The following is a 25,373-nucleotide window of genomic DNA, read 5'->3' on the forward strand; positions in this document are numbered from 1 at the left end:
GCGGATGAACTGCTTTATTTGCGGCATTAAAGCAGAAATGTCGGCAGCGTCGCAGCTGAAATCCAAGGGAGCGAGATCCTCGGTATCCTGCTGAGCAGCACAACGTGTTGTGGCACGCTGCTTGCGCAGCTCGTCGTACTGCTGACAGAGCTGAATTACCTCGGCAACCGTCTGGGGACTCTTGGCGACGAGCATCTGGAAGGCGTGGTCATCGACGCCTTTCATGACCTGCTTGATCTTGTCAGCTTCGTCCATGGATGAGTTGACGCGCCGGCAGAGCGAGAGCACGTCATCAATGTAGCTGGTAAAGCTCTCGTCAGTTCGTTGAACGCCACCACGCAATCACTGCTCCGCACGAAGGCGGCGAACGGCGGGACGGCCTAAAACCTCAGTCAAAGTGCTTGTGAAAGCGGACCAGGTGGTAAAACTGGATTCAAGATTTCTGAACCAGAGGTTTGCCACGCCCGTCAAATAAAAGCCTACATTAGTGAGCTTGTCGCGGTCGGCCCACTTATTATATGCGCTTACACGGTCGTATTCGGCGAGCCAGTCCTCGACGTCGAGGTCCTCTGCTCCGCTAGATATAGAAGGATCGCGCTGCCGGACGACGCCAGGGCAGACATTGGTGGGGGGTACGGGAGCAGCAGCCTGGGGCGGTCCGGGATCATTCATCGCAGGAGCTCGTGGTAGCGTCCGACTGTGGAGTTCCAGGATGTGGAAGAGATACCCAGCACCTCCACCAGATGCAATGGGGATGTTTGCCTAGCAGCACTCGATCTGGCGTTTGAACGGCAGACCGAAACAAGTCAAAAGGGAGCTATGGCGAAGCGGGCGAGCAACCGTTGCTTGTCTTCTTCTTCCTTCACCAGCACCGTGGCCCAGTCCCTTCAGTACACTATATTCATCTTGACTTAGATGACATCTTTGAACATTCATTGTTATAGCAATGCTTTTCACCAGTGTTAATGGTTATAAAGTGCGAGCCAGTCTGTGTAAATGACCACTCACTTTTTTATCATTTATCAAATGCTACAGACAGAGCACAGCTGACTAAACAAATCACCGCTTACAAAATAACACACTCTTAACCTTACAGAGCAGACCCACACGATTTGAAAAACATGAGTGATCTTACCACGTGAGGATTTAAAATGTATGACGGCAAATCATCTGGTGCATTTGGACATGCGGGCCTTTGCAGTTGTGGCGAAAAGCATTTTCATTCACCCAAGGTCCATGCAAAAAGGGATCTGCGACCATGTCTTCAATTGCCTAGGCAAAAAAGCAAAGCCGATAAATAGAGAACTGTACACATCAGCAAAGTCTAGATTACAAAATAAGCTACATTTTTGTGCTTCTGACAAACCACACATGCTAACATCCATGAAAAAATGCCTGCCGATAACACCTAAAATGGTTACATGCATTCCATCTGATCGCAGAAAATGTATGCACATAAATGAAAATTGACAGTGTTGTTGAAGAGATGGCAAGCAGCTCATCAACAAAATAAATACAAAACCCTCCTGTCTGGAAGCTAGAGCCTAAGGAAATGATGCCGGGGCACAACACAGGAGTAAAGGCAGTGAGCCAATAAAGCATTTTCATTCGAGAATCTCAAATTGTTTTACGAAAGTGCAGCTTCCAAATTGAGTAGCAGCACAGGCATTCCTCACATTATTTGTCTGCCACAGCTGCGGTCAATAGGCATAAATGCTTGGACTGACAGCCAGCATAACGTTCAATACCTGCTATCATCTAGTAGTTCCACAAGATATCACATTTTGCCATGACAAAAAATGGTTTACCAATGCAAGTAGAAGGTGGTTCCTTATAAGCGTAATATCGTCAGCTGGCACTTCACCATAGAGGTAACTAACATGTTGTCAGGCAATGTTTGAACAAGGCCTTTGAAAACCGAAATTCTCACCTTCAGTTCAAGTAGTGCGTCAGGACAAGGGATTGGGTTGCTGGAAGCGTGGTCACTTTCTGTGGGCTTCTCAGATACTTTTTCATCCGAAGCAGCCGCACTTTCGTCGTTGTACTGACAGATCGCATGAATGCTTTCTGAAATAGCGTGAGTCAACATTTAAATAAATGGCGGTATACACCTCACATCGTAGTGGCCTCTCCAGATTATGCGGGAATCGAGTGCTCAATATGGAATGGTTATAAATATGATATTATACATATAATATAACAAAATACATAATGAATGTAATCAGAATGTGTTTTTGTAATGCTGCTACCACGTATAAACATTACTGTTCAAGTCACAGGATGCGATAAATTTTGTGTTGTGGAGCAAAATTTATGTTACAAAGGTGTGTCCAAATCTTATCCTCTAGGTATATACACTGCGTGGTGGCATGAGCCTAACTAGAACTGATGGTGGGTTAGGCTGCTGCATAAGATTCTCACAAATCATAACTGCATGCCTATTACATGCGTCCACAGTGGGTACCATGTACATCCATGTACCATGCGTATCTTCTACATGCTGACGCCGCTGGCGTCAGCATGTAGAAGAGTGGGTGCAGTATTGTCGAAATCACAAAGCACAGGTTCGGACGTGAGGGCACACTTGAGGGCGTCAAAAGCAGTTTGGCATTCGTCCGACCATACGAGGAGAGCTCCAGAAGGAAGTAGTTGATTAAGTGGCGCCGCAATGGTGGCAAAGTTACGTATGAAGCGCCGGAAATACGAAGCTAGGCCAAGGAGGCTACGCAAGTCTTTGGCGCGTAGAGGCCTGCGGAAGCGCAGGACAGCGGTAATCTTATTGGGGTCAGGTCGAATTCCCTCCTTGCTGACAAGGTGTGCGAGTACTTTAATGGTTTTGCTGGCGAAGTGGCACTTTTTTGTATTCAGCTGAAGGACAGCAGCAGAGAGGCATTTCAAGACTTCGTCGAGGCGCTCCAAGTGCTGATGGAAGGCCGATGAAAATATGACGATGTCGTCAAGGTAGCATAAGCAAGATAGTGTACAGATTACACATGTAAAACACGTCTTAGACCTTATCGCACCTGTTTTAGTATACGTTTACAACCTCTGTCTGGTATCTAGGGCATTTCCTGCCAAAATGTAGATCACTAGATATACTGGCACTGTTTAAAAAGGGTAAGGAAACTAAGATATCTAATTACAGACCTATTTCTATTTTTCTAACATTTTCAAAAGAAGTGGAGAAAATAATATTTCCGCTTCCTTAGGATTTGTTAGAAAACACGACCTGTGAACTGACTGTCAGTATACTTTCCGAAGACGACGGTCAACTAAGCTTTCCTTACTAGAACAAAAGAAATTGGCATTAAGAAACTTGGAATTAAATCTGCTCACACCCGGGATTCTAATTGATTTCAGTAAAGCGTTCGACTCTATTAATCACGAACTTTTAATAAAGAAGCTACAGCACTACGGTATTCCTGGCATTACTTTAGATATAGTCAAATCTTATTTGAAGCAGCATTGTCAACTTATTAAAATTAATGGTATCTGCTCCTAGATCAAGCAAGTAAAGGTGGTGTTCCCCAAGGCAACATACTGGGACCCCTTTTTTTCTTCAATGTCTACGTAAATGATCTTGTTCTTGTCGATAGTGGACCAAAATATATAATCTACGCAGCTGGTATTACCGTGCTTTTTCCATCAAACGATAATGCAGGTCTAATTTCAACCGCAAATTCTGTCCTTGCTAAAATACATAGATGGTTACAGGACACTTGTTTACAACACAACACAGATAAAAATAAGGCTATTTTATTTCAAGCCAAGTATAAATCTGTGAACTTACAGACAGACATTTTAAAAGGCTCTTCAAATATTGAGCTTGTCCGGTCTGCGCAAACGCTAGGAAGTCTATGCGATCAGTCCTTAGTCAAGGACTGATCGCATAGACTTCCTTGCAGGAAAACTTGCGCAAGTCGCTGGAACACTGTTCGGTTTAAGACCGCTGCCACGCAATGTCAAACTTCTCTTATACAATGCTCTCTTCTGGAGGCACATACACACTAAACATTTTTAAACCCTTAAGGGTGTTAAGAGGCGTGAGACTGTGTTAATATGTGAACGCCCTTATCGAGCCACGATCTCGCTGAAGCCTTACGCTGTGATCCCGCATGGCCGCCTTGTTCGGACGCAGCGGGTAATTTGATCGCACCTGTAGAAGAGCGCCGATCGGCTCGCTCACGGTCACGATTTGTGCGCTGTACCCACAGTGTCACGATTTGTGCGCGACCCAAACAGCGTCCAAAAAAGAAAGGCTTGGCACGAAACGTATTCGCAACTCCCAGCTCACCGCTACAGCTAGAGACCATGCACAACGAAGGGGCAGCAAGCAGGCGGCCACGCGAGCAAGCGAGCCTGTGAGAATAAACGGGAAGTAGCAGCAAATTTTTAATAGTTTGAGTGTGTTCGGCGCAACGCGATTTACGTGGTTGCACCCTCCCGAATGACAAGCGACCGGAAGTGACGCGACCACCCTGTACGATTGCCTAGACATTGCGGCGCGTGCCATGGTGGGAAGGCGGAAACTGCTTCATCACCTCATTCGCCGCTCTTGCTTTGAGAGATGCATTGTCTCTATTTTGTGTTTGTTCGCGCCTTGCGCTCTGCGAAATAGTTTTAAACGTGGGATTGGTTTCGTGCTCGGTGTATTCAGAGACGTGGTCCGTGCGTTGTGTATTCACCGTGCCCAACCTCAACACGAAACCTTGTTACGCGCTGGAAGATGGATCAATGGAGGCTGATACGAGCAGTTGCAACGTGCCCGGTGTCGGCGGTCGGTTGTTCAATCAGCATCATGGTCAGCATAGGAAGTTTCAGGCAAGTGCCCGTTTATTCGGGGTTCGTGTATTTGATTATGTTTTAGTGGAGGCTGTGGAAGTATCTCACTATGATTCCATAGCATAATTTACGCTTGAACTTTCAGAAATATGGTGCTCTTGCGAGTTCAGCGTGCCTTGTATAACACGGTCGTTCGCACTTGAATAAAATCTGGTAGACCATTTTTTATCGCGTAGAAAAAGAAGTGACGGCTGGTTTCGCATTTCGATAGTACCGGTATACCGGCGCGATGTTGGCCCTCCCTAGCGAGGTCACGTACTGCTGCTGCTGCTGCTTGCCGAACACCTTCAGCGTATTTCGGGATAGCTTTCTGTGTGTGTGTGTGTGTGTGTGTGTGTGTGTGTGTGTGTGTGTGTGTGTGTGTGTGTGTGTGTGTGTGTGTGTGTGTGTGTGTGTGTGTGTGTGTGTGTGTGTGTGTGTGTGTGTGTGTGTGTGTGTGTGTGTGTGTGTGTGTGTGTGTGTGTGTGCTCGCACGTGCGTGCGTGCGTGCCTGCCTGCGTGTTTTTCAGTGCTTTGTATGTGTATATGCGTGTGCGCGCGGCGTGCATACGTGTTTTGTAAGCGCATTGCGTGTGCTTGTGCATGCTTGTGCGGCTCGCGCTTTGTGGGCGCGTGCTTGAGTGTTTTTTGAGCGCTTTGTGTGCGGGCGCGCGTCTGTATGCGGGTCTGCGCGTGCGTGCACGTGTTTGCGTATGTGGGTGTCTGCGTGCATGTATGTGTGTGCTTGTTTGTGTTTATAAGTGTGGGTGTGCGTGCCTGCGTGTTAGTGAGTGCCTATATGCGTGCGAGTCCGCTTTGTGTGTGCGCGTGTGTATTGCATACGGTGGGTAGTTTTACACGCAATAAACCTCATCACTATTGGTGCAGCGGCTGTCCCAACCCTGAAAACCAAGTTCGGCTTCGAGCCACTCTGGAAGACTGCAAGAGGAGGCTCCGTTTCTGGGGAGGACCAGTGGGAAAGCGTCAAGTGTAAGTTACCACCTTTTTCGGACCTCTATCCTGATGAATCCACTTCCTTGATTGTTATAGTGAAATGAACGTTTTATCAACAGCATAAATAAATGAATAAGAAATAGGCTAGTGTGCTTCACGAAACCACTCATTTCGATTGTAAATCTTTGGGTTTCACATTATCCCACATTTCCGTTGAAATAGACAAATGATTATTGAGGCGGCAACGGCGGGCGAAATGCAAAAACGCCCATTTCCCGTGCATTGAGGGGGCACGTTGTGAAGCCCCTGGTAGTCAAAATTAATCCGGAGCCCCCACTACCGCGTGCCTCATAATGAACTCGTTGTTTTGGCACGTAAACCCCCACAATTCAAGTAGACAACTGCTAAAATTGTGAATAACCGGTTATTTGGGATGTCCCCCTAATATACCTATTAGTTGCAGGAGCTTTTAACAATTTGAAAATATGAAACATGAAGTGCTAAGCTTTAGGTATATGTGGGTGGTTTGCATGCTCTTCGAGAATTGTCCACTATAGTCCTATTAAAATTTGTTAAAAATGGAATTTGTAAGGTATGCCCTGGCTCTCGACATGGTGAGTGAGCTGAAGGTCTGTAAACGATTGATGTTTCAGTTAGTCACATAAAGGTTTTTTTATGCTTTAGCAGTAGGAGTGTCAAAGTGTAAAAAAAAAGCCTATGTGTGTGAAGTGGCGAAGTGTTGGAAGCGAGTCATGTAGTACAGGTGTACATATATATATATATATATATATATATATATATATATATATATATATATATGTGTGTGTGTGCGTGTGTGTGTGTGTTTGTGTGTGTGTGTGTGTGTGTGTGTATGAGAGAGAGAGAGACAGACTTAGCTCCTCGAAAAGACAGGACTTCTGTCAAATGACCTGCTGAACAACACATTGCAATGTGGTGAGTGTTGTTTAAATAATGGATTTGAGTCCCCAAAGAGTTGCGACGTTATGCTAACGTATTTCTCTCGCATTTACCACTAAATCTCCACTGAATTTTTTAACTCACTACTGCGCTTTAGCCAGAATTGGCAAGGAAACACAATAATCAAATTTGATTCACACCAGTTAGTCAAAATATCAGTGCAAGTCAATAGTGTGAACGAGTCCAGATTTGCAATGTGGCACTAAGATGTGCCATGTCATTGAACTTATCTTAAGAAATCTTGCAGCTACTTTCATAGCTGGTAATAAACATAGAGATCACTATAAGAAATATTAAACTATGCAAGTTACGCTGGCACAGCACTGGCAATTGTGTATGAGCAGGCAAGCATACATGGTGTGTGTATATTTCAATGCAAAGAACTTTACTACAACCTCTGAGGAATAGGGCTCGTATTTTTCCAGTAAGCTGCACCAAGTCCGTACTATGGTTTTTCTCTTGCAAACCAAAATGAGCTTTATTGCCAGTGATCCTGTCTCTCGCTCTAGTAGCATTTGTTTATCTGGAACTGAAAAATACATTTCTATACAGACAGCAGCAGTTCACAATGCCCAGCCTTTGCGCTCTCCATCAGAAAGCCATCAGGGGCAAACCACTTATGTTTGCCTTCAGACAAGTGGTTGATGTCATGTTCAACGCTGTTGTGAAGACATTGTCAGTAGATATTGGCGTGTAACCTAATATAATGAGCCATTTTCAATTTAATACAATAAAGCTGCTTTGGTGGCCTTAGGTTCATATGTGCAGTTGTGCGCTGTTTTTAAATATTGCCGATGGTACAGCGCACGTTGCGGGTATTTTTTTATTTAGGTATAAAATACTGAGACCTTGCACAGGTCCAAGCAGGGTGTGTACATAAGCATTTGACTGATTTTGACTGGTATGACTTTGATCCAATTTGCAACGTGTAACTTGCAGTTTCATGTTGGCGTTTCGTTGTGAGGATTTCCTTTTGTGCAAGGGTATTCGCAGATTGGGGCATAGCAGCATCATATTCTGTATTGTGCATTTAGTGCTAATTTCACATCGCCCTTCACGTACCAATTTATTTGTGGGATAAGAATATTTGTTTACCCTCTGCAGTGAGCTTCTTATTTGTTCATAGCATCAAGCTCCTCTACCTTCAGTTCTCATATAATTCTGACAGCCTTAAAATTTGAGCTGTTCTTATTGGTTTGAATGCAGTATCAAAATCAAAATGCGCCTGATGGCAATCTAGACTACAAGGGAATTCAAGAAGCTGCAAGAAACCACCTCTCATGGTAGTTAAATAACTATTTTCATCAGACCATGTACCTGCATCTTTTACTGAGCCGTTCATGAAAATCGCAAACACGTTTGATTCAACACAATTTTCCTGCAAATAGCAGGCATATAATTCTCTCTGAACCCAACCTTTCGTCTTTTGCATCGTGTAAATCTGTCTCCTGCTTGTTGTAAGACAAGTCTCAAAAACTGAGCGTTTCATAACTTTGAACGTACACAAAGTATTGGATGGGGCTAGACAATTTTCATACCTCTTGAACTTATTGAACATAACTATTACCGTACAAGACAAAAAAAGTTGCATAGGAGGATTTTTTACCTCGATGCAATGCTTTTGGATATTCTCCAGGTGAAAAAATTTAAATTTAGGAGAGAGTAACTTTGAATCAGGGTGGTTGGGGCAGGGAACGAATTTGCAGTCATTGTGTATTATACATGCAGTGACAACACAGGTTGAGAAATGGTTGTGGCAGTGCAGTGCAGTAAATAACTCAGCACTTATTTATAATCCCCCAGAGTAAGGGGGAAACATGTAAGATATGTTGTGGGGTAAAGACGGTGGTTTTAAGAGAGACCATGAAATTTGAGGCTCTAGTTAGGCAGCTACAATATTGTCACACCTTGCAACATGTGGGATATAATTAGAAAGCCGAAGACGCGCGCTAGTCCACGCGCCGTGCGCCAGCACCTGCTTTTGACGGGCGCCAGCGAAGAGGCAGACGAAGTTACTCCGATCCACGCGCGGGTGCTTGAGCTTTGCGTTTGTTCAGCTGGCGGTCAGACACTCGACGCTCAACGCCTCAACGCTTCAGGTCGCCTGTTCTCCTAGAACGTGACATTTCTGGTGGAGATGCTGGGTAGCCCTCGACCTATGCAACAGACCCCTCCTAGCAGCACGAACGTCAGCGCCATACCCGAGCTTACACCAGTGCACCGTGCCAGCCGGAGAATTCGGGGACTGGCCCCTAAGATTGTGCCGTCAACCAGGAGCATTATGGCTGCAGTGGAAGTTATGGCGACAGTACCAACTCATTTAACGTTGCAGAGCCTGCGAGTGCCACGTTCCTTCCACGGCGACCTTTATGAAGACGTGGAACACTGGCTGGACGACTTTGAACGAGTAGCAGATTGCAACGACTAGGACGACCGAGCGAAATTAAAGAATGCGTATTTCAGCCTCGAGGACGGTGCTCGCACCTGGTTCCAGAACCGCGAAGAGGCCCTGACATCATGGCGTGAGTTACGTCGGCGGCTCTTGTACACGTACTCGAGCCCCGATCGCCGAGAGCGAGCAGAACGGGCCCTCCAATCGCGTGCTCAGAAGCCCATTGAAAGTGTTCTGATGTACGTTGAAGACATGACACGTCTCTTCAGGCGAGCCGACCCTAGCATGCCGGAAGACAAGAAGCCCCGTCATTTGATGCGGGGTGTCAAAGAACAACTCTTCGGTGGGCTTGTTCGTAACCCGCCGAGGACGGTTACCGAGTTCCTCGCAGAAGCCGTTGCTATGGAAAAGGCGCTGCAGCAGCGGTCGAACCAGTATGACCGGCAAGTGAATGCTGCTTCGACAACCATCGGTCTGGGAGCCTTCGCGAATGGCATTGAAGTGCTCCGCGAGCTAATACGATCGGTCGTCCGCGACGAGCTGCAACAGCTGCACCGGGCGCAGCAGCCTACGGTCAACTGCATCGCTGACATCGTGCGTGACGAAGTGCAGCATGCACTCGGGGTACCTCAACCTCGCCTCGAAAGAACACCCCAGGCGAGTGAATTTCGGCGCACGACATACGCTGACGCGTTGAGGCGCAGTCTCCCTACATCGGCAACATCCCCACCCTCGGCGAGCGATTTCCAGCGTGTGACGTATGGAGACACATTGAGCCGCTCCATCCCTGCATCAGCTCCGCTAGGTCCCGCTGCGCTCCACTCGGCAGAGGCGATATCTTACTTTCCCGACAACCGCCCTGTCACACGTAAATCAGACATTTGGCGCAAGCCCGACCGACGACCGCTTTGTTATCATTTTGGTGAGGCGGGTCACGTATACCGAGAGTGCCACTACCGCCAACTTGGACTGCAGGGTTACGCTGCCAATTCACCTCGACCCCGGTTCGGACAGAGGCCGCCCGAAATTGAAGCGTTCATCGCCCAGCAGCGCACGCCTCAGTCACCAAGACGCCAGTCGCGATCGCCATCACCGCGGTGATCCTATCCAAGTCGCGAAGGTACGTCGAGGATGACGCAGGGACGGTCTCCGAGCCCTCGCCTGGAAAACTGACGTCAGCGACCTTCCGAGGCGGGGCAGCTGATGCGCGACGTGCTGAAGACCTCCAAGCGACGCGACCTCGACCCGACGGAGATTCGACGACGCCTGTACCCAGAGATTTGGACCTCCAAGCGACGCGACCGCGACCTGACGGAGATTTCACGACGCCTGTACCTCAGCCTGCAGACAAGTTCGCGATGAACATACCTGTGCTCGTCGACGGGAGAAATGTCAGTGCGCTAGTAGACACCGGCGCCGATTACTCAATTATTAGCGGAAAATTGGCGAGCCTTCTCAAGAAAGTTATTATGCCTTGGACTGGGACGCAAGTTCGTACAGCTGGCGGACACGTTATCGCACCGCTTGGCGTGAGCACCACTAGGATACGAATCCGAAATTGCACGTTTCTCGCTAGCTGCATTGTCCTGCCTGAATGTCCCCGTGATTTAATTCTTGGAATGAAATTTCTCCGGGAATATGGTGCCATCATCGACCTCAGGAAGCGTTACATCACTTTCTCTGCGAGGAACGCTACGGCACAAGATGATGCCTACCGCCATAGAGCCGGACTTCGCGTTTCCGACGACAGCGTAACTATACCGCCTCGTTCCAGCGTTATGGTTCAGGTGATATGTGAAGGGGCGCGCTACGGTCAAGTCCTAGCAGAAGGCAACATGTCCCTTTTGCTGAACCTCGGAATCTGCGCGGCACGAGGCATGATTGACCTTCGAGATGGTCGGGCTGAAATATTGCTCACAAATTTTACCAATGAGCATCGACACCTTTTTCGCGGCACTGCCATCGCCTACGCTTAAGCCTTGGAGGACGTGATTGAGTGTTTCGCTTCTGAAGAAACCGACGCCTATGAAACCTCGCTCGCAGGCATTGACATCAATAACGAGCTGCTGCAGGAGAAAAAGAAGGCACTGCGACAACTATTATCGGAATTCAAGGCATGCTTTGCGTCTTCCTCTAAAGTTAGTCAAACGCCAATCGCGCAACACAGAATAATCACCTACGACCACGCGCGTCCTATCCACCAGCAGCCGTATCGTGTCTCGAAAAAATAACGCGAGGCAATCAAAGCACAAGTAAAGGAAATGATTGACGATGGCGTCATCCAGCCTTCAAGCAGTCCGTGGTCTTCACCGGTCGTACTCGTCAAGAAGAAGGATGGCACGCTTCGCTTTTGTGTTGATTACCGAAAGCTCAACAACGTCACAAAAAAAGACGTTTACCCGTTGCCGCGCATCGATGATTCTCTGGACCGGCTACGACGAGCGAAGTACTTTTCATCTCTTGATTTAAAAAGCGGCTATTGGCAGATTGAGGTCGACGAGCGGGACCGTTAAAAAACTGCCTTTGTCACTCCGGACGGTCTTTACGAGTTCCGGGTGCTTCCGTTCGGTCTTTGCTCTGCTCCAGCAACTTTCCAACGGATGATGGACACTGTGCTGGCCGACCTGAAGTGGCAAAGCTGCCTCGTCTATCTAGATGATGTCGTCGTTTTTTTCAGCCAGTTTTTCTGAGCACCTTATCCGACTACGTCAGGTACTCGAGGCAATCCGATTGGCTAACCTTACACTAAAGCCTCAGAAATACCACTTCGGCTACCAAGAGCTGAAGTTTCTCGGTCATGTCGTCAGCGCGAATGGCGTCCTTCCTGATCCCGACAAAACTGCTGCTGAGGCCGCTTTTCCAACCCCTACCTATAAGAAAAGTGTCCGGCGCTTCCTGGGTCTGTGTGCGTACTATCGGCGCTTTATCACTGATTTTTCAAAGATTGCTGAACCGCTTACCCGTCTCACAAGAAATGATATGCCGTTCACTTGGAGCGCTCACCAAGAAGCCGCTTTCACCGAGCTCCGACACGCTTGGCTTCACCGCCCGTTCTTGGACACTTTGATGAACAGGCCGAGACTGAAATTCATACCGACGCCAGTAACATTGGCTTGGGTGCGGCACTCGTACAACGCAGGAGGGCGTTGAAAGAGTTATCGCTTTCGCAAATCGCACTTTATCGCGCCCGGAGTCCAACTACACAACTACGGAGAAAGAGTGCCTTGCAGTCATATGGGCTCTTGCAAAGTTTCTGCCTTACCTTTACGGCCGCCCATTCAAGGTCGTGACAGATCACCACTCGTTGCGCTGGCTGGCAAACTTGAGGGATCCTTCTGGACGACTGGCACGGTGGAGCCTACGCCTGCAGGAATACGATGTGACTATCGCATACAAGTCCGGGCGCACGCACGAAGACGCCGACACGCTGTCACGCGCGCCTGTCGAATCTCCTCATAACGACATTGAGGACGACAGCGCTTTCCTTGGGGCTGTAAGTGTGACAGACTTGTCCCAACTGCAGCGCGCAGATGAGGAATTACAGCCAATTATTGAACATCTAGAAGGCCGCAACGCCACTCTGCCCCGACAATTAGCTCGCGGACTGTCGTCCTTTCGTTTACGACAGGGCGTACTGTACAAGAAGAACTCCGCTGCCAGCCACAAAACCTACCTTTTGGTCGTGCCAGCAGAGCTTCGTGCCGAAATTCTGTTCGCCTGCCACTATGAACCTCCGTCTGGCCACCTAGGCTACACTAGAACCCTTGCTAGAGTGCGCAAATCGTACTATTGGCCGAAACTCGCCACTTGCGTTAAACGGTATGTCTAAGCCTGTCGTGAGTGCCAGCGCCGGAAGTCGCCAGCTGTGAAGCCTGCGTGATTACTGAAACCCATTGACCCACCTCGAAGACCTTTTGACCAAGTCGGCATGGATCTCTAGGGCCCGTTTCCTCGGTCATCTTCGGGAAACAAGTTTATAATCATCGCCACAGATTATTTGACGCGCTATGCTGAAGCAAAGGCTCTGCCTCGAGGCACTGCAGTGCTTCCGAGGTTGCGGAATTTTTTGTAAACAACATTGTACTACGTCATGGCGCCCCATCGTGCGTCATTACCGACCGAGGAACGGCATTTACGGCACGGCTCATTGAAGACGTTTTCCTATTAAGTTACACGACGCATCGAAAGACGACTGCCTATCACCCGCAGACAAATGGCCTGACCGAAAGGCTCAACAAAACTATGACTGACATGCTCTCTATGTACGTAGACGTTCAGCACAAAACGTGGGATGAAGTACTTCCCTACGTAATGTTTGCGTATAACACCGCGACGCAAGAGACCACCTGCTTCACGCCGTTCTACCTTGTTTACGGTCGTGAAGTTCCGACCATGCTTGAAGCAATGCTTCCATGCGACACCTTTGATGGTCTTGACCAAGACGCCGAGCTCTTCGTGCAGCGCGCCGAGGAAGCACGCCAACTGGCTCGCACGAACATCAAGAAACAGCAGTGCATCGACACACGCCACTACAACCTCCGCCATCGCCAAGTTGAGTACCAACCAGGCGATCGGGTTCTGGTCTGAACTCCTGTCCGCTGCAAAGGCCTATCCGAGAAACTTCTCAGCCGGTACTTCGGACCTTATAAAGTGCTGCGGCGAGTGAGGGACGTCAACTACGAGGTTCTTCCTGATGGCAGCCAACCAACACGACGTCGAAAGACACTACCCGAGATTGTGCACGTTGTGCGGCTGAAACCGTACCGCACTCCATAACCACCATAGTTTGTGGACCATGCCATTCCTTTTGTTTTATTTATTTTTGTCGTGGACAATCATTGCCTCACTGACATTGCCCTGCGTTCTATGACTGCGCGTCAGCAAGCGTTCGTGTGTCCATATGTCTTCCACGCGTGTACTTCTACGTTCGCCCTGTAGTGTGTGGGCTTCTTTTAGCATCGAGTCGATGCTCTTCCGAGGAGGGAGAATAATGTCACACCTTGCAACATGCGGGACATAATTAGAAAGCCGAAGACGCGCGCTAGTCCACGCGCCATGCGCCGGCACCTGCTTTTGACCGGCGCCAACGAAGAGGCAGACGAAGTTACTCCAATCCACGCGCGGCTGCTTGAGCTTTGCGTTTGTTCAGCTGGCGGTCAGACAGCTGGCGATCAGACATGTTTCAAGGTGTGACAATATCGTGCTGCCTAACTGCAATACAAGGACTGCGTAAATAGTGGGAGGACAACGTAAACTATAGTAGGAATGACGTCACTGTTTAGATTATGAAGTAGAAATTGGAAGCACGAGGAAAGATTGTAAGTTTAAAGAAGGTTCTTGTCTGCGTATTGCCAAGCTAACACATTGGAACACGGGAGGTGTGTTCTGAGGAAAATAGTTGACAGAACGTGCTAAGTTTTCCAGGGAAATGTGCCGAAACACTGATTCTCACTCAAGCAGTAAGGGAATACACAATAATAAATAAACAAACGTAAGTATACAGAAAGGACGTTATAGACGGCAGTGGAAAATTGATTGTTGGGCTGGATATAAGGATCAGGACAGGTGTGAATGTAGGTAGGAGTTTCTTTATTTTCATCTGTTGTGCGCTCTTTCTGTATACTAGTGCTCTTTGTCTCCTTGTGTATAAACGTTGCGTTAGAAACAACTATTTTGTCATGCCTTGAGCATAGCAGTCTTATTGTGTCTTGTCCGATGAAGTCTTCTGCTGCAACGCTTCTGAAGTGTAATGCAAACCTTTATTGTAGATTTATGTCAGTTTTATAGTGAGGGCATATCCATGCTCCTGGAGAAAGACCCACTGTTGAGAGATGTCGTTGGTAGTGTCTTTACATTTTATGCTTTTATTTTTTCATGGGGAAAAGGCTACTGTAAATTAATTTATTTTTGCTGCTACGTACGCCATTTTGTATTCCCAATGACTTAGTGGTCTACTGACCGCGCTAATTGCGATTTCTAAATTTGAAAACTAGAAATTTCCCCTACGTTTCATTTGTCACGCCCAGTTACCTAAGCTGTGTTTTGTGTTCGGTCATCATAATTAGGATTGTTGTTTTCAGAAGCTTGTTGCCTTATCAAATTTCCCGCAATGTTCAGGATCATAATGAATTGTACAGGGTCAACTCTCCTGATTCTGTTGTTATTTTGCTAATGCAGGAAGCAAGATTCCAGCGTAACCTTGAGCTGCACGCTCAGACAATGGAGTCCCTGTTCCTCGTGGTTAACCGTGAACAGTATTCTCGCTTTGATGAAAACTAAAGTTGTTTTGTTGCATAAAACATGTGTATACGTTTGAGCTGCAAACATCTTTTCTCATTTCGAATTACCTATATATACCTTGGTAAATATATTGATGCTGCTTGATAGCATCATTTCTTGGTGGAGAATATTAAGCATGATGTTTAATTTGTACTTATTGATGACTGTCCCTTGCATGACTGACTGTGTTTGAAAAGTGTGAACTCCCACATTTGAAACTTCCTTCAATAACCAGAGTACTGTATAGCTGATTCAATAAACATTTGCTCATTTTGTACGTACTCAGGTGCCACAAGCCCTAATCTTGCATTATTGCACCGAGTACAAATAATTTAAAAATTGGCAATGTATTTAAACTCACTTCATCCACCTGATGTGGCCAGCAGAGTACATAATGAACAGTGGTTTGTTGTATAGTATTGATAATGCTTTTTGCAACTAAACAATAGTAAATGTTGGATATTGCAGCTTTTTTTTTCTTGCAGTAGAAATTGAGCGCATTTTCAAGTGACAAATTTTTAGCAGACCATGCAGTGCCTTCACATTACAAATATTTAAAGAAACCAGAATTGGTATTAAAAAATCTGCTACACACCACTTTTAGCCCAGAGAACTCTCCCTATTGACACAAGAAAAAAATTATTTAGGGGCAAGAGAGATTTTATATCATTTTCGTGCTGAAGTAATCCTGTTGAGCAAACATTCATAATAGTGATCTTAGCTCAAACCTTATTTAAAGCAAGTTCATGTGTGGAAAATGTTTCAGTCAGTTCAAAATGTTGGCCAGTCAAGCTTTACATCGTATTTCTAAATGAACTTTTCAGAATGCTTTGCCATGACATTGGTGTACAAAATGGCAGGTGTTTCGTGTCATGTGCTTCTCTCTGCATTTCATGTACTTTCCTAATTGATCTTTGCCATATACGATTTTTTCAAGGCCATCAAAACATGAATTTGTACTTGCAGTTTAATGCTAAAATGTATTCCTTTAAGTGGCACAATACACTTCAAGTCAAGCTCGGGCTCTTTCAGTGTTACCATAAAGTTTCTCCTTATATAAGGACATATTAATTCAGTTCTTGTAGATTAAAAACACACTTTTGTGGCAACTCTAAATGTTGTACTTACAAATGTGTTTGTTGATTATTGCGCATATTTAGGTTATTGTCATTTATGTATATTGGGTACTCTGTATTCTATCATGGAATAAATATATTGATATTTCCTTCAAAATGCAGTATCATCTGTCTTGGCAGTCTTTATTACACATTATAGGGATCTAGAAATCTTAATAACCATTGCTGTAGATATACATGCTCAGAAGTATAGAATTTATACTAGGTCGCATTTTTGCAGTGAAGACGGGTTTGACCCTGAATTAAAAATATTTATTGAGATCCACATGTATAAATGTTGTGTATGCTCATCGCAGCTTCAAGTTCGGCTATCAGATGCCGTGTTTGGTAGCTGAACGTGAACACACATGAGAGTTACGCATGGATCGCTCTAAATAGTCGTAATTCAAGGCGTCTACAGCCGATCCAGCCTTCCATGCAATGTAGAAATAAAAGGGTGTACACCCTTCCAACTCCCGTGACTATGGGTGTTAACGTGGACTAGCACCCTTACACCCTAAGTTTATTTTTGCCGTACACCGTTCCTCTAAGGTGCTACAATAGCACCCCAATTTTAGGGTGTAGGTAACAGCAGCCTCACGGTGTCCGTCTGGCGACAAACTGATTTACACCCTTAAGCGTGTTAAAATGTTTAGTGTGTACGCCACTGCTGTCTGGTGTGGAGTACGACGTCTGCTACCAATATAAATCGATTATTGCTGCTTCAGCGAAAAGTAATTCGTACTATCGGTAATGTTCGATTCGATGCTCATATTGCACCTCTCTTCCAAAAGTTTATATTACACTGCACTCTCTGTTAGACTTCAGGCTGTCGTTAGCTTATCGTAAAGACGAGAAGCAACACCTGTCATGCATTACAATCTTAACGTAGGTAAGTAGAGAGAGAGAGACGTTTATTAAATAATAAAAAATAGAAAACTGTAGGTAACTAGAATCGAGACCATAATACAGCCCACGGTCACCTGAGCACTGCCATAAAGCACATCCTCAAATTAACTATGTGTTTCAAATGTTACATCATTACTTACTACGCCTGTTAAACACACTTATGCACAACATCTATGTCACTTCCTGTCCTGTTTCGCGTTTGTATGAGTTCTCCCGTGATATTTCAACATGACTGAATGTGTTGCTTCATTTTATTGCGATATCAATTATATGGACACTTCAAGCGAATTTCTGCCGTCGCCGTGAGGTTTCGTATCCAACGGCGATAAAACCGTCACTGCGCGCCGTACGCTGTGTGTGGGAGTACAAGCGTGTTAGGGTGAGCCGGCAACCGCAGCTTAATCTCGCGTACGCGAGCGAGGAAATGGCCGGAAGCGCCCGGTTTTCATTCGCTCGCGGGGCACGGGGAGATGGCGACGGAGACGGTGGCGGTGGTCGGGGGGGTGCGTTCTGCTCTTGCGGCTGCTTGACGGAGCTGCAGCGCGAGCACCTTATCTTGAAAGCGATTTGCTCTGTGGCCAAAGTGTGCGCCCGCTGAGCCTCATCTTCAAAACAATCTGCGATGGGCACAAATTGCTGCGCCGAGTGCCGGTGGCGTCGTATGTGCTGTGCTTTCGACGTTGGCGTTGAAGCGAGACGAAAGACAGCACGAAGGTCCAACTCCAGCGTTTTGACGAGTGCCCGCGGTCATCGAGTGAGAATTGTCCATGTTTTCCTGTGCGCGCGTGACACCGTGCTCCTTTATTTAGTTAGTAAGCCAATATTTACAACTTGATACGGCCGATAAAACTACCGTCCTTACTTCGTAGAGCTGTCTACCAATATGCAATCGCAATTGATGCTTCGGTTTTCGGGTGAAACTCCCAACTTCTTTTTTGTCACTGCTTTTGTTGCTTATGTGTAAACTGCGGACTTCATGGCGCTTATGGTTTATAGTGTTTCCTTATATTGCGTTTACTTTGGCTGGCACCACCTAAGTCAACATCGTATGTTATTGTATGTTATTGTATTGTACCATTGTAAGTCAACATTGTATGTAGTAAACATGTAGGTTTGCAATCATGAATAAGTACCTGTGCCTGCCGCTGCTACCCTCATATTGGGTTTTAAAGCCCCACAAATTCCTGTGTGCAACTTTTTACTTAAGCGCCCATAAATTTTATGTTTATGTAAATAAAGGAAATTCAACATTCAACCAAAGCTTTTCTATGCGGACCCTCCTGTTTATTGTTCATTTTCTGCTGTTGCTGCTGCTGCTGCTGCTGCTGCTGGGCGGCTTCTCCTGCTGATGCTAGGCTGCTACTGCTGCTGCTAGGCGTTCCTGCCTGCTGCTGCTGCGGCGTCGGCGGCGGTCTTTTTTGCAGCTGCGTCGGCGTCGGCGGCAGTCTTTTTTGCTGCTGCGTCGGCGTCGGCCGCTGTCTTGGCGGCGGCCTCGGCGGGGGTTTCTCTCTTACCTAGAAACCGGTTACACGTCACATGGCGAAGAACGTACGTCTGTCTACGTACAATTCTCCTCGCCACACGTCTCGAGAAACGCCAATTGAACAACGACCTCGTCCACGTGACCTTACTGCGTCAATGTCTCAGAGTGTGCAGTTGCATGAAATTCTGTCAGCATTCCACCATTGCGTGTGAGAGGTGTAGCACAAAAGTCACTCATAACTGCCTAAAAGCACGCTTATGCGGCTTCAAAACGTTGCTCTCTGTGCTGAACTATGAAGCGTTATCTTACGAAACATTTTATCGTGCAGTCATGAGTTACGCTAGAAATGTACTGCTGATACGCGATAGTCTCGAGTATTCGGCTGCCTTCTTTTAGAACGAGGCGATGTTTCTCCAGCACTCGGCACCACAGCAGTGTGAATTTGGCCGCGTTCTGATGCCTACGAAGGATGCCAGTAATTTAAACGCGGCAAGTTGCGAGATTGCGGCAGACGCGAATAAAAGCAAATGGATCATACGCGAAACAATGTTACTCTTTCTCGCTTTGTTTCGTTTTTTTTTTTCTTTTTCATCTATATACCATTGGAATTGCCTGCGAATTGACTGCTTACAGATTATTTGCTCAAGGCTATTATGACATTCTGTTCTCAGTACAGTGTTGAACGGAAACAGTATGGTGAAGAAAGAACAAAATTGAACTAAAACATGTTCTCGCAAAATAAACTAAAATATAATCTCAATTGCACCCTTGTTCACAATGCTAAACGTGTCGCTGTTAACAAAGGGCCCGTATGTGCCCCACAACGTCGAATCAATATTATATGTTATATTATTTGTTATGGTATTCATTTCCATTTGAATGCCAACTAGCATAACAGCACCGTTGAATTTCAGTTCCTCACTGGCAATCAGTTATTTATGCCTCTCTATTCTACACCGGGTATTTCGACATACTATTGATTACAGCAACGCAAGAAATGGTTCACATAAACACAAAGTTCATTTCGGTATCAAACGGAACTGTTAGTAGTTCATAAATGCGCGGATGTCTAAATTTAACTGCTCGAGCGTTTTCCCTTTTTTCTTTCCTTTTTTTTTTTTTTTGTCTTGTCACCGCACCATGGAAATGCGGTCGCCGTGACCTGGTTGGAAGTTGCGACCTAGAGCTCAGCATCGGAGCGCCATACCCACTGGGCTTCCACAGAGGGTTCTGCCTCCCGTCGAAACAGAGCAAACAAAAGCCGTGACGTCGTATTTACCACGGGCTCCTTCCGTCCTAGGTGCTGCTGCTGCGCGGCCGGCGGCTGTCTTGGCTGCGGCTTCTGCGGCATCGGCTGCTGTCTTGTCTGCGGCTGCTTTTGCGTCGGCGGCTGTCTTGGCAGCAGCCTCGGCGGGGGTTTCTCTCTTACCTATAAAACGGTTACACGTCAAATGACGTAGAACATACATCTGTCTGCGTACTCCTCTCCTCGCCACACGTCTCGACAAACGCCAATAGAACATCGACCTCGTGCAGCGTGACATTACTGCGTCAACGTCTCAGAGTGCGCAGTTGCATGAAATTCTGTCGGCATTCCGGCATTGCGTGTGAGAGGTGTAGCACAACAGTCACTCATAACTGCCTAAAAGCACGCTTATGCGGCTTCAAAACGTTGCTCTCTGTGCTGAACTATAAAGCGTTATCTTACGAAACATTTTATCGTGCAGTCACGAGTTACGCTAGAAATGTACTGCTGATACGCGATAGTCTCGAGTATTGGGCTGCCCTCTTTTAGAACGAGGCGATGTTGCTCCAGCACTCGGCACCACAGCAGTGTGAATTTGGCCGCGTTCTGATGCCTACGAAGGATGCCAGTAATTTAAACGCAGCAAGTTGCGAAGATTGCGGCAGACGCGAATAAAAGCAACTGGGTCATACGCGAAACACTGTTACTCTTTCTTGCCTTGTTTCGCTGATTTTTTTATTCTTCATCTACATACCATCAGATATGCTAATGCCTCCAAATAGACTGCTTACAGATCATTTGCTCAAGGCTATTATGACATTCTATTCTCAGTACAGTGTTGAACGGAAACCAGTATGGTGAAGAAAGAACAAAATTGAACTAAAACATGCTCTCGCAAAATAAACTAAAATATAATCTCAATTGCACCCTTGTTCACAATGCTAAACGTCTCGCTGTTAACAAAGGGCCCGTATGGGCCCCACAACGTTGAATCAATATTATATGTTATATTTATTTGTTATGGTATTCATTTCCATTTGAATGCCAACTAACATAACAGCACCGTTGAATATCAGTTCCTCACTGGCAATCAGTTATTTATGCTCTCTATTCTACACCGGGTATTTCGACATACTATTGATTACAGTGAATAAGAAGTGAAACTCCTTGAAATTTCAAATAAATTCATGGCAACGCAAGAAATGGTTCACATAAACACAAAGTTCATTTCTGTATCAAACGGAACTGTTAGTAGTTCATAAATGCGCGGATGTCTAAATTTAACTGCTCGAGCGTTTTCTTTTTTTTTTCCTTTTCTTTTTGTCACCGCAGCATGGAAATGCGGTCGCCGTGACCTGGTTGGAAGTTGTGACCTAGAGCTCAGCATCGGAGCGCCATACCCACTGGGCTACCACAGAGGCTTCTGCCTCCCGTCGAAACAGAGCAAACAAAAGCCGTGACGTCGTATTTACCACGGGCTCCTTCCGTCCTAGGTGCTGCTGCTGCGCGGCCGGCGGCTGTCTTGGCTGCTGCTTCTGCGGCATCGGCTGCTGTCTTGTCTGCGGCTGCTTTTGCGTCGGCGGCTGTCTTGGCAGCAGCCTCGGCGGGGGTTTCTCTCTTACCTATAAAACGGTTACACGTCAAATGACGTAGAACATACATCTGTCTGCGTACACCTCTCCTCGCCACACGTCTCGACAAACGCAAATAGAACATCGACCTCGTGCACGTGACATTACTGCGTCAACGTCTCAGAGTGTGCAGTTGCATGAAATTCTGTCGGCATTCCGGCATTGCGTGTGAGAGGTGTAGCACAACAGTCACTCATAACTGCCTAAAAGCACGCTTATGCGGCTCCAAAACGTTGCTCTCTGTGCTGAACTATGAAGCGTTATCTTACGAAACATTTTATCGTGCAGTCATGAGTTACGCTAGAAATGTACTGCTGATACGCGATAGTCTCGAGTATTGGGCTGCCCTCTTTTAGAACGAGGCGATGTTGCTCCAGCACTCGGCACCACAGCAGCGTGAATTTGGCCGCGTTCTGATGCCTACGAAGGAAACCAGTAATTTAAACGTGGCAAATTGCGAGATTGCTGCAGACGCGAATAAAAGCAAATGGGTCATACTCGAAACACTATTACTCTTTCTTGCCTCGTTTCGCTGATTTTTTTCTTCATCTACATACAATCAGATATGCTAATGCCTCCAAATTGACTGCTTACAGATTACTTGCACAATGCTATTATGTCATTCTATTCTCAGTACAGTGTTGAACGGAAACCAGTATGGTGAAGAAAGAACAAAATTGAACTAAAACATACACTCGCAAAATAAACTAAAGTATATTCTCAAGTGCACCGTTGTTAACAATGCTAAACGTGACGTTGTTAACAAAGGGCCCGTATGGGAACCACAACGTCGAATCAAAATTATATGTTATATTTATTTGTTATGGTATTCATTTCCGTTTGAATGACAACTGTGGTAAGAGCGCCGTTGAATGTCAGTTCCTCGCTGGCAATCAATTATTTATGCTCTCTATTCAACACCGGGTATTTTGACAGAATATTCTTTATAGTGAAAAAGAAGTGAAACGCTTTGAAGTTTCAAATAAATTCATGGAAACGCAAAAAATTTTTCATATAAACACAAACTTCATTTCTGTATCCAACGGAACTGATAGTTGTTCACAAATGCGCGGATGTCTAAATTTACTGTTGGAGCGTTTTCTTTTTTTCCCTTTTTTTTGTCTTGTCACCGCACCATGGAAATACGGTCGCCGTGGCCTGGTTAGAAGTTGCGACCTAGAGCTCAGCATCGGAGCTCTAGGTCGTAACTGGGCTACCCCACTGGGCTACCCACCCACTGGGCTCCCACAGAGGGTTCTGCCTCCCGTCGAAACAGAGCAAACAAAAGCCATGACGTCGTCCTTACCACGGGCTCCTTCAGTCCTAGGAGCTGCTGCTGCGCGGCCGGCGGCTGTCTTGGCTGCTGCTTCTGCGGCATCGGCTGCTGTCTTGTCTGCGGCTGCTTTTGCGTCGGCGGCTGTCTTGGCAGCAGCCTCGGCGGGGGTTTCTCTCTTACCTATAAAACGGTTACACGTCAAATGACGTAGAACGTACATCTGTCTGCGTACTCCTCTCCTCGCCACACGTCTCGGCAAACGCCAATAGAACATCGACCTCGTCCACGTGACATTGCTGCGTCAACGTCTCAGAGTGTGCAGTTGCATGAAATTCTGTCAGCATTCCGGCATTGCGTGTGAGAAGTGTAGCACAAACATAAACATTACATGGCTAAAATAACCCGCTGCGGTGGCTTAGCGGCTATGGCACTGCCCTCCGGATGAAATGACTCCGGATGAAATCCCGGCATTGGTGGTCGCTTTCTGATAGGGGCGAAATGCGAACACGCGCGCGGTCCGTGAATTGGGTGCGCAATAAAGATCCCCTTAGGCGGTAAATGTTTCCGGAGTCCCACACTACGGCGGGCCTCATAGTCAGATACTGCTTTTCGCATGTAAAACCTCTGTATATAGGTATATGTTTAGGCATGATTGTAATTTTGACCTGTGTGGTGCCTAAACATAAACATCTAGCCCACCATGACAATGACATCCCCAAAACAAGGAAACAGCACGTCACCAGATGCAAGTTCAGTGTTTTGTCCGAAGTGGGAGAAAAATCTGATACCAGAGCATCGAACGAACATATTGGTTTGAGATCCAAATTCGATGAGACTGGTCAAATAACAAATCGAGACAACAAATTCGCGTATAGGCGGCCTATATCTGAGGCATTGTCTTTGAATGACTGGATGTTATTGATCGAAGGTCATGTGAGCCCAGCGTTCAGTCAGTAAACGACGCTTGTCAGTTTGTGTAGAGTAGCCGCGACACTCCTGTAGCCAAATCACACCGAACAGTTCTCATTTGTATCCATCTTTCTCTCGGGAGACACCAGTAAGTGCTGATGTTCCTCACATGCGAACCGAAAAGAATATTCGACAATTTCAAACAGTGAATTCTCGAACCGAATACGAGTCAAATAGAGCGGACTATTCGGCTCCTATCGTAAATTCCGAATAATCGCACACCGTTCCAGGAGTAATAAGACTAGCACCACTTTAGGGCTCTGAGTCCTTAAAGGGACACTAAAGAGAAACCGGAAGTTGAGCCTAAATGGTAGATAATCCTTTCACGATCACAGCCATACCATTCTTACTGCAAACAAATGTTTAATAAGCGAGATAATAGCGAAAAACTGAAGGATAGGTGCTGACGCCCCTTCGAGTTTCCCGCATTACACGTTCGTGACGTCGGAGATTACAAATGCAGGCCGGTCGCGATTGGTCGAGAGCGATTTATCGCTGTTAATAAAACGCAAAATGAAATACACCTTAAACGTACATAAACAGCATTTGCCAACTTTTTAAACCGTTTCAAGCGAGGAAGTACAAGTTTAGCACAAAATTAAATAAATAAAAAAATGGCATGGCAATACATGCGGCCGTGATAGTTTCGTAGTTTCGTTTTTGGTCAATGCATCGTTGCGCGCACCTGTTCCGCTCTACGGTGTTTGGTTGCGTGTTGCGTAGGCTCGAAAAACGTTGACTTCGCGGGAAACAGCCAGAAAATGCCTCGTGTGTGTAGTGTTGAGGGCTGTATAAATGGCCCAAGGCGCTTGCTCAGGGGCAGCGGCAGTGTTGACTCGATTGTGTCCTTTCATGTGGTGTCGCGCGGAGAGCCCCGGCTCCCCGGCGTTCGCAATGGCTCAGCGCTCTGCCGATGATAAAACGGCAAAAGAGCCAGAGAAACCGATGGTGTGCTCTCTGCATTTCTCGCCCTCGGATTATGTGTATAATCGTGCCCTCGGAAAGTATCTTGGCGTGCCCCAGAGGCCAGTCCTTTCTCGAGCAGCTGTTCCCTCAATGCGGCCTTCATCAAACCCCCTACCGGTGCCCCTGCAGCAGCAAACTGGCGGCTCGGTGAGTGCTGAATGTCATTAAATAAAGCCACGAAATAACCATACCGAGTACGTGCGCAACTTTCTACGCTTGTTCTGTCGGGAACATCGTCGCCTGGCGGACCGTACGCTTCGCCTTCCGTCGACGAAAACGAAGCTCTCCGCCGGCGCGGCCGGCGGCTCACCGCCATCGCACGCGGAAACACCTACCGCTCGAGCACGGAGGATC

At 46.7% G+C, this 25,373-nt stretch overlaps 2 protein-coding genes across 2 annotated transcripts in view; both read right to left on the minus strand.

The window, feature by feature from the left end:
• Window positions 1-25,373, minus strand: part of LOC119453576 (neurofilament heavy polypeptide-like) — a 512,698-nt gene that overhangs the window by 241,744 nt on the left and 245,581 nt on the right. The window contains exons 7-9 of the mRNA XM_049667992.1: window positions 23,115-23,264; window positions 21,650-21,799; window positions 20,211-20,360 (exon numbers count right to left, since the gene is read on the minus strand). Of these exons, the coding sequence (XP_049523949.1) occupies window positions 20,211-20,360; window positions 21,650-21,799; window positions 23,115-23,264 (450 nt within the window). The remainder of the gene's footprint in view (window positions 1-20,210; window positions 20,361-21,649; window positions 21,800-23,114; window positions 23,265-25,373) is intronic.
• Window positions 1-25,373, minus strand: part of LOC119453577 (tol-Pal system protein TolA-like) — a 281,346-nt gene that overhangs the window by 179,530 nt on the left and 76,443 nt on the right. The window lies entirely within an intron of this gene.

This window comes from Dermacentor silvarum, chromosome 5 (assembly GCF_013339745.2).
Source record: "Dermacentor silvarum isolate Dsil-2018 chromosome 5, BIME_Dsil_1.4, whole genome shotgun sequence".
Lineage (NCBI taxonomy): Eukaryota > Metazoa > Arthropoda > Arachnida > Ixodida > Ixodidae > Dermacentor > Dermacentor silvarum.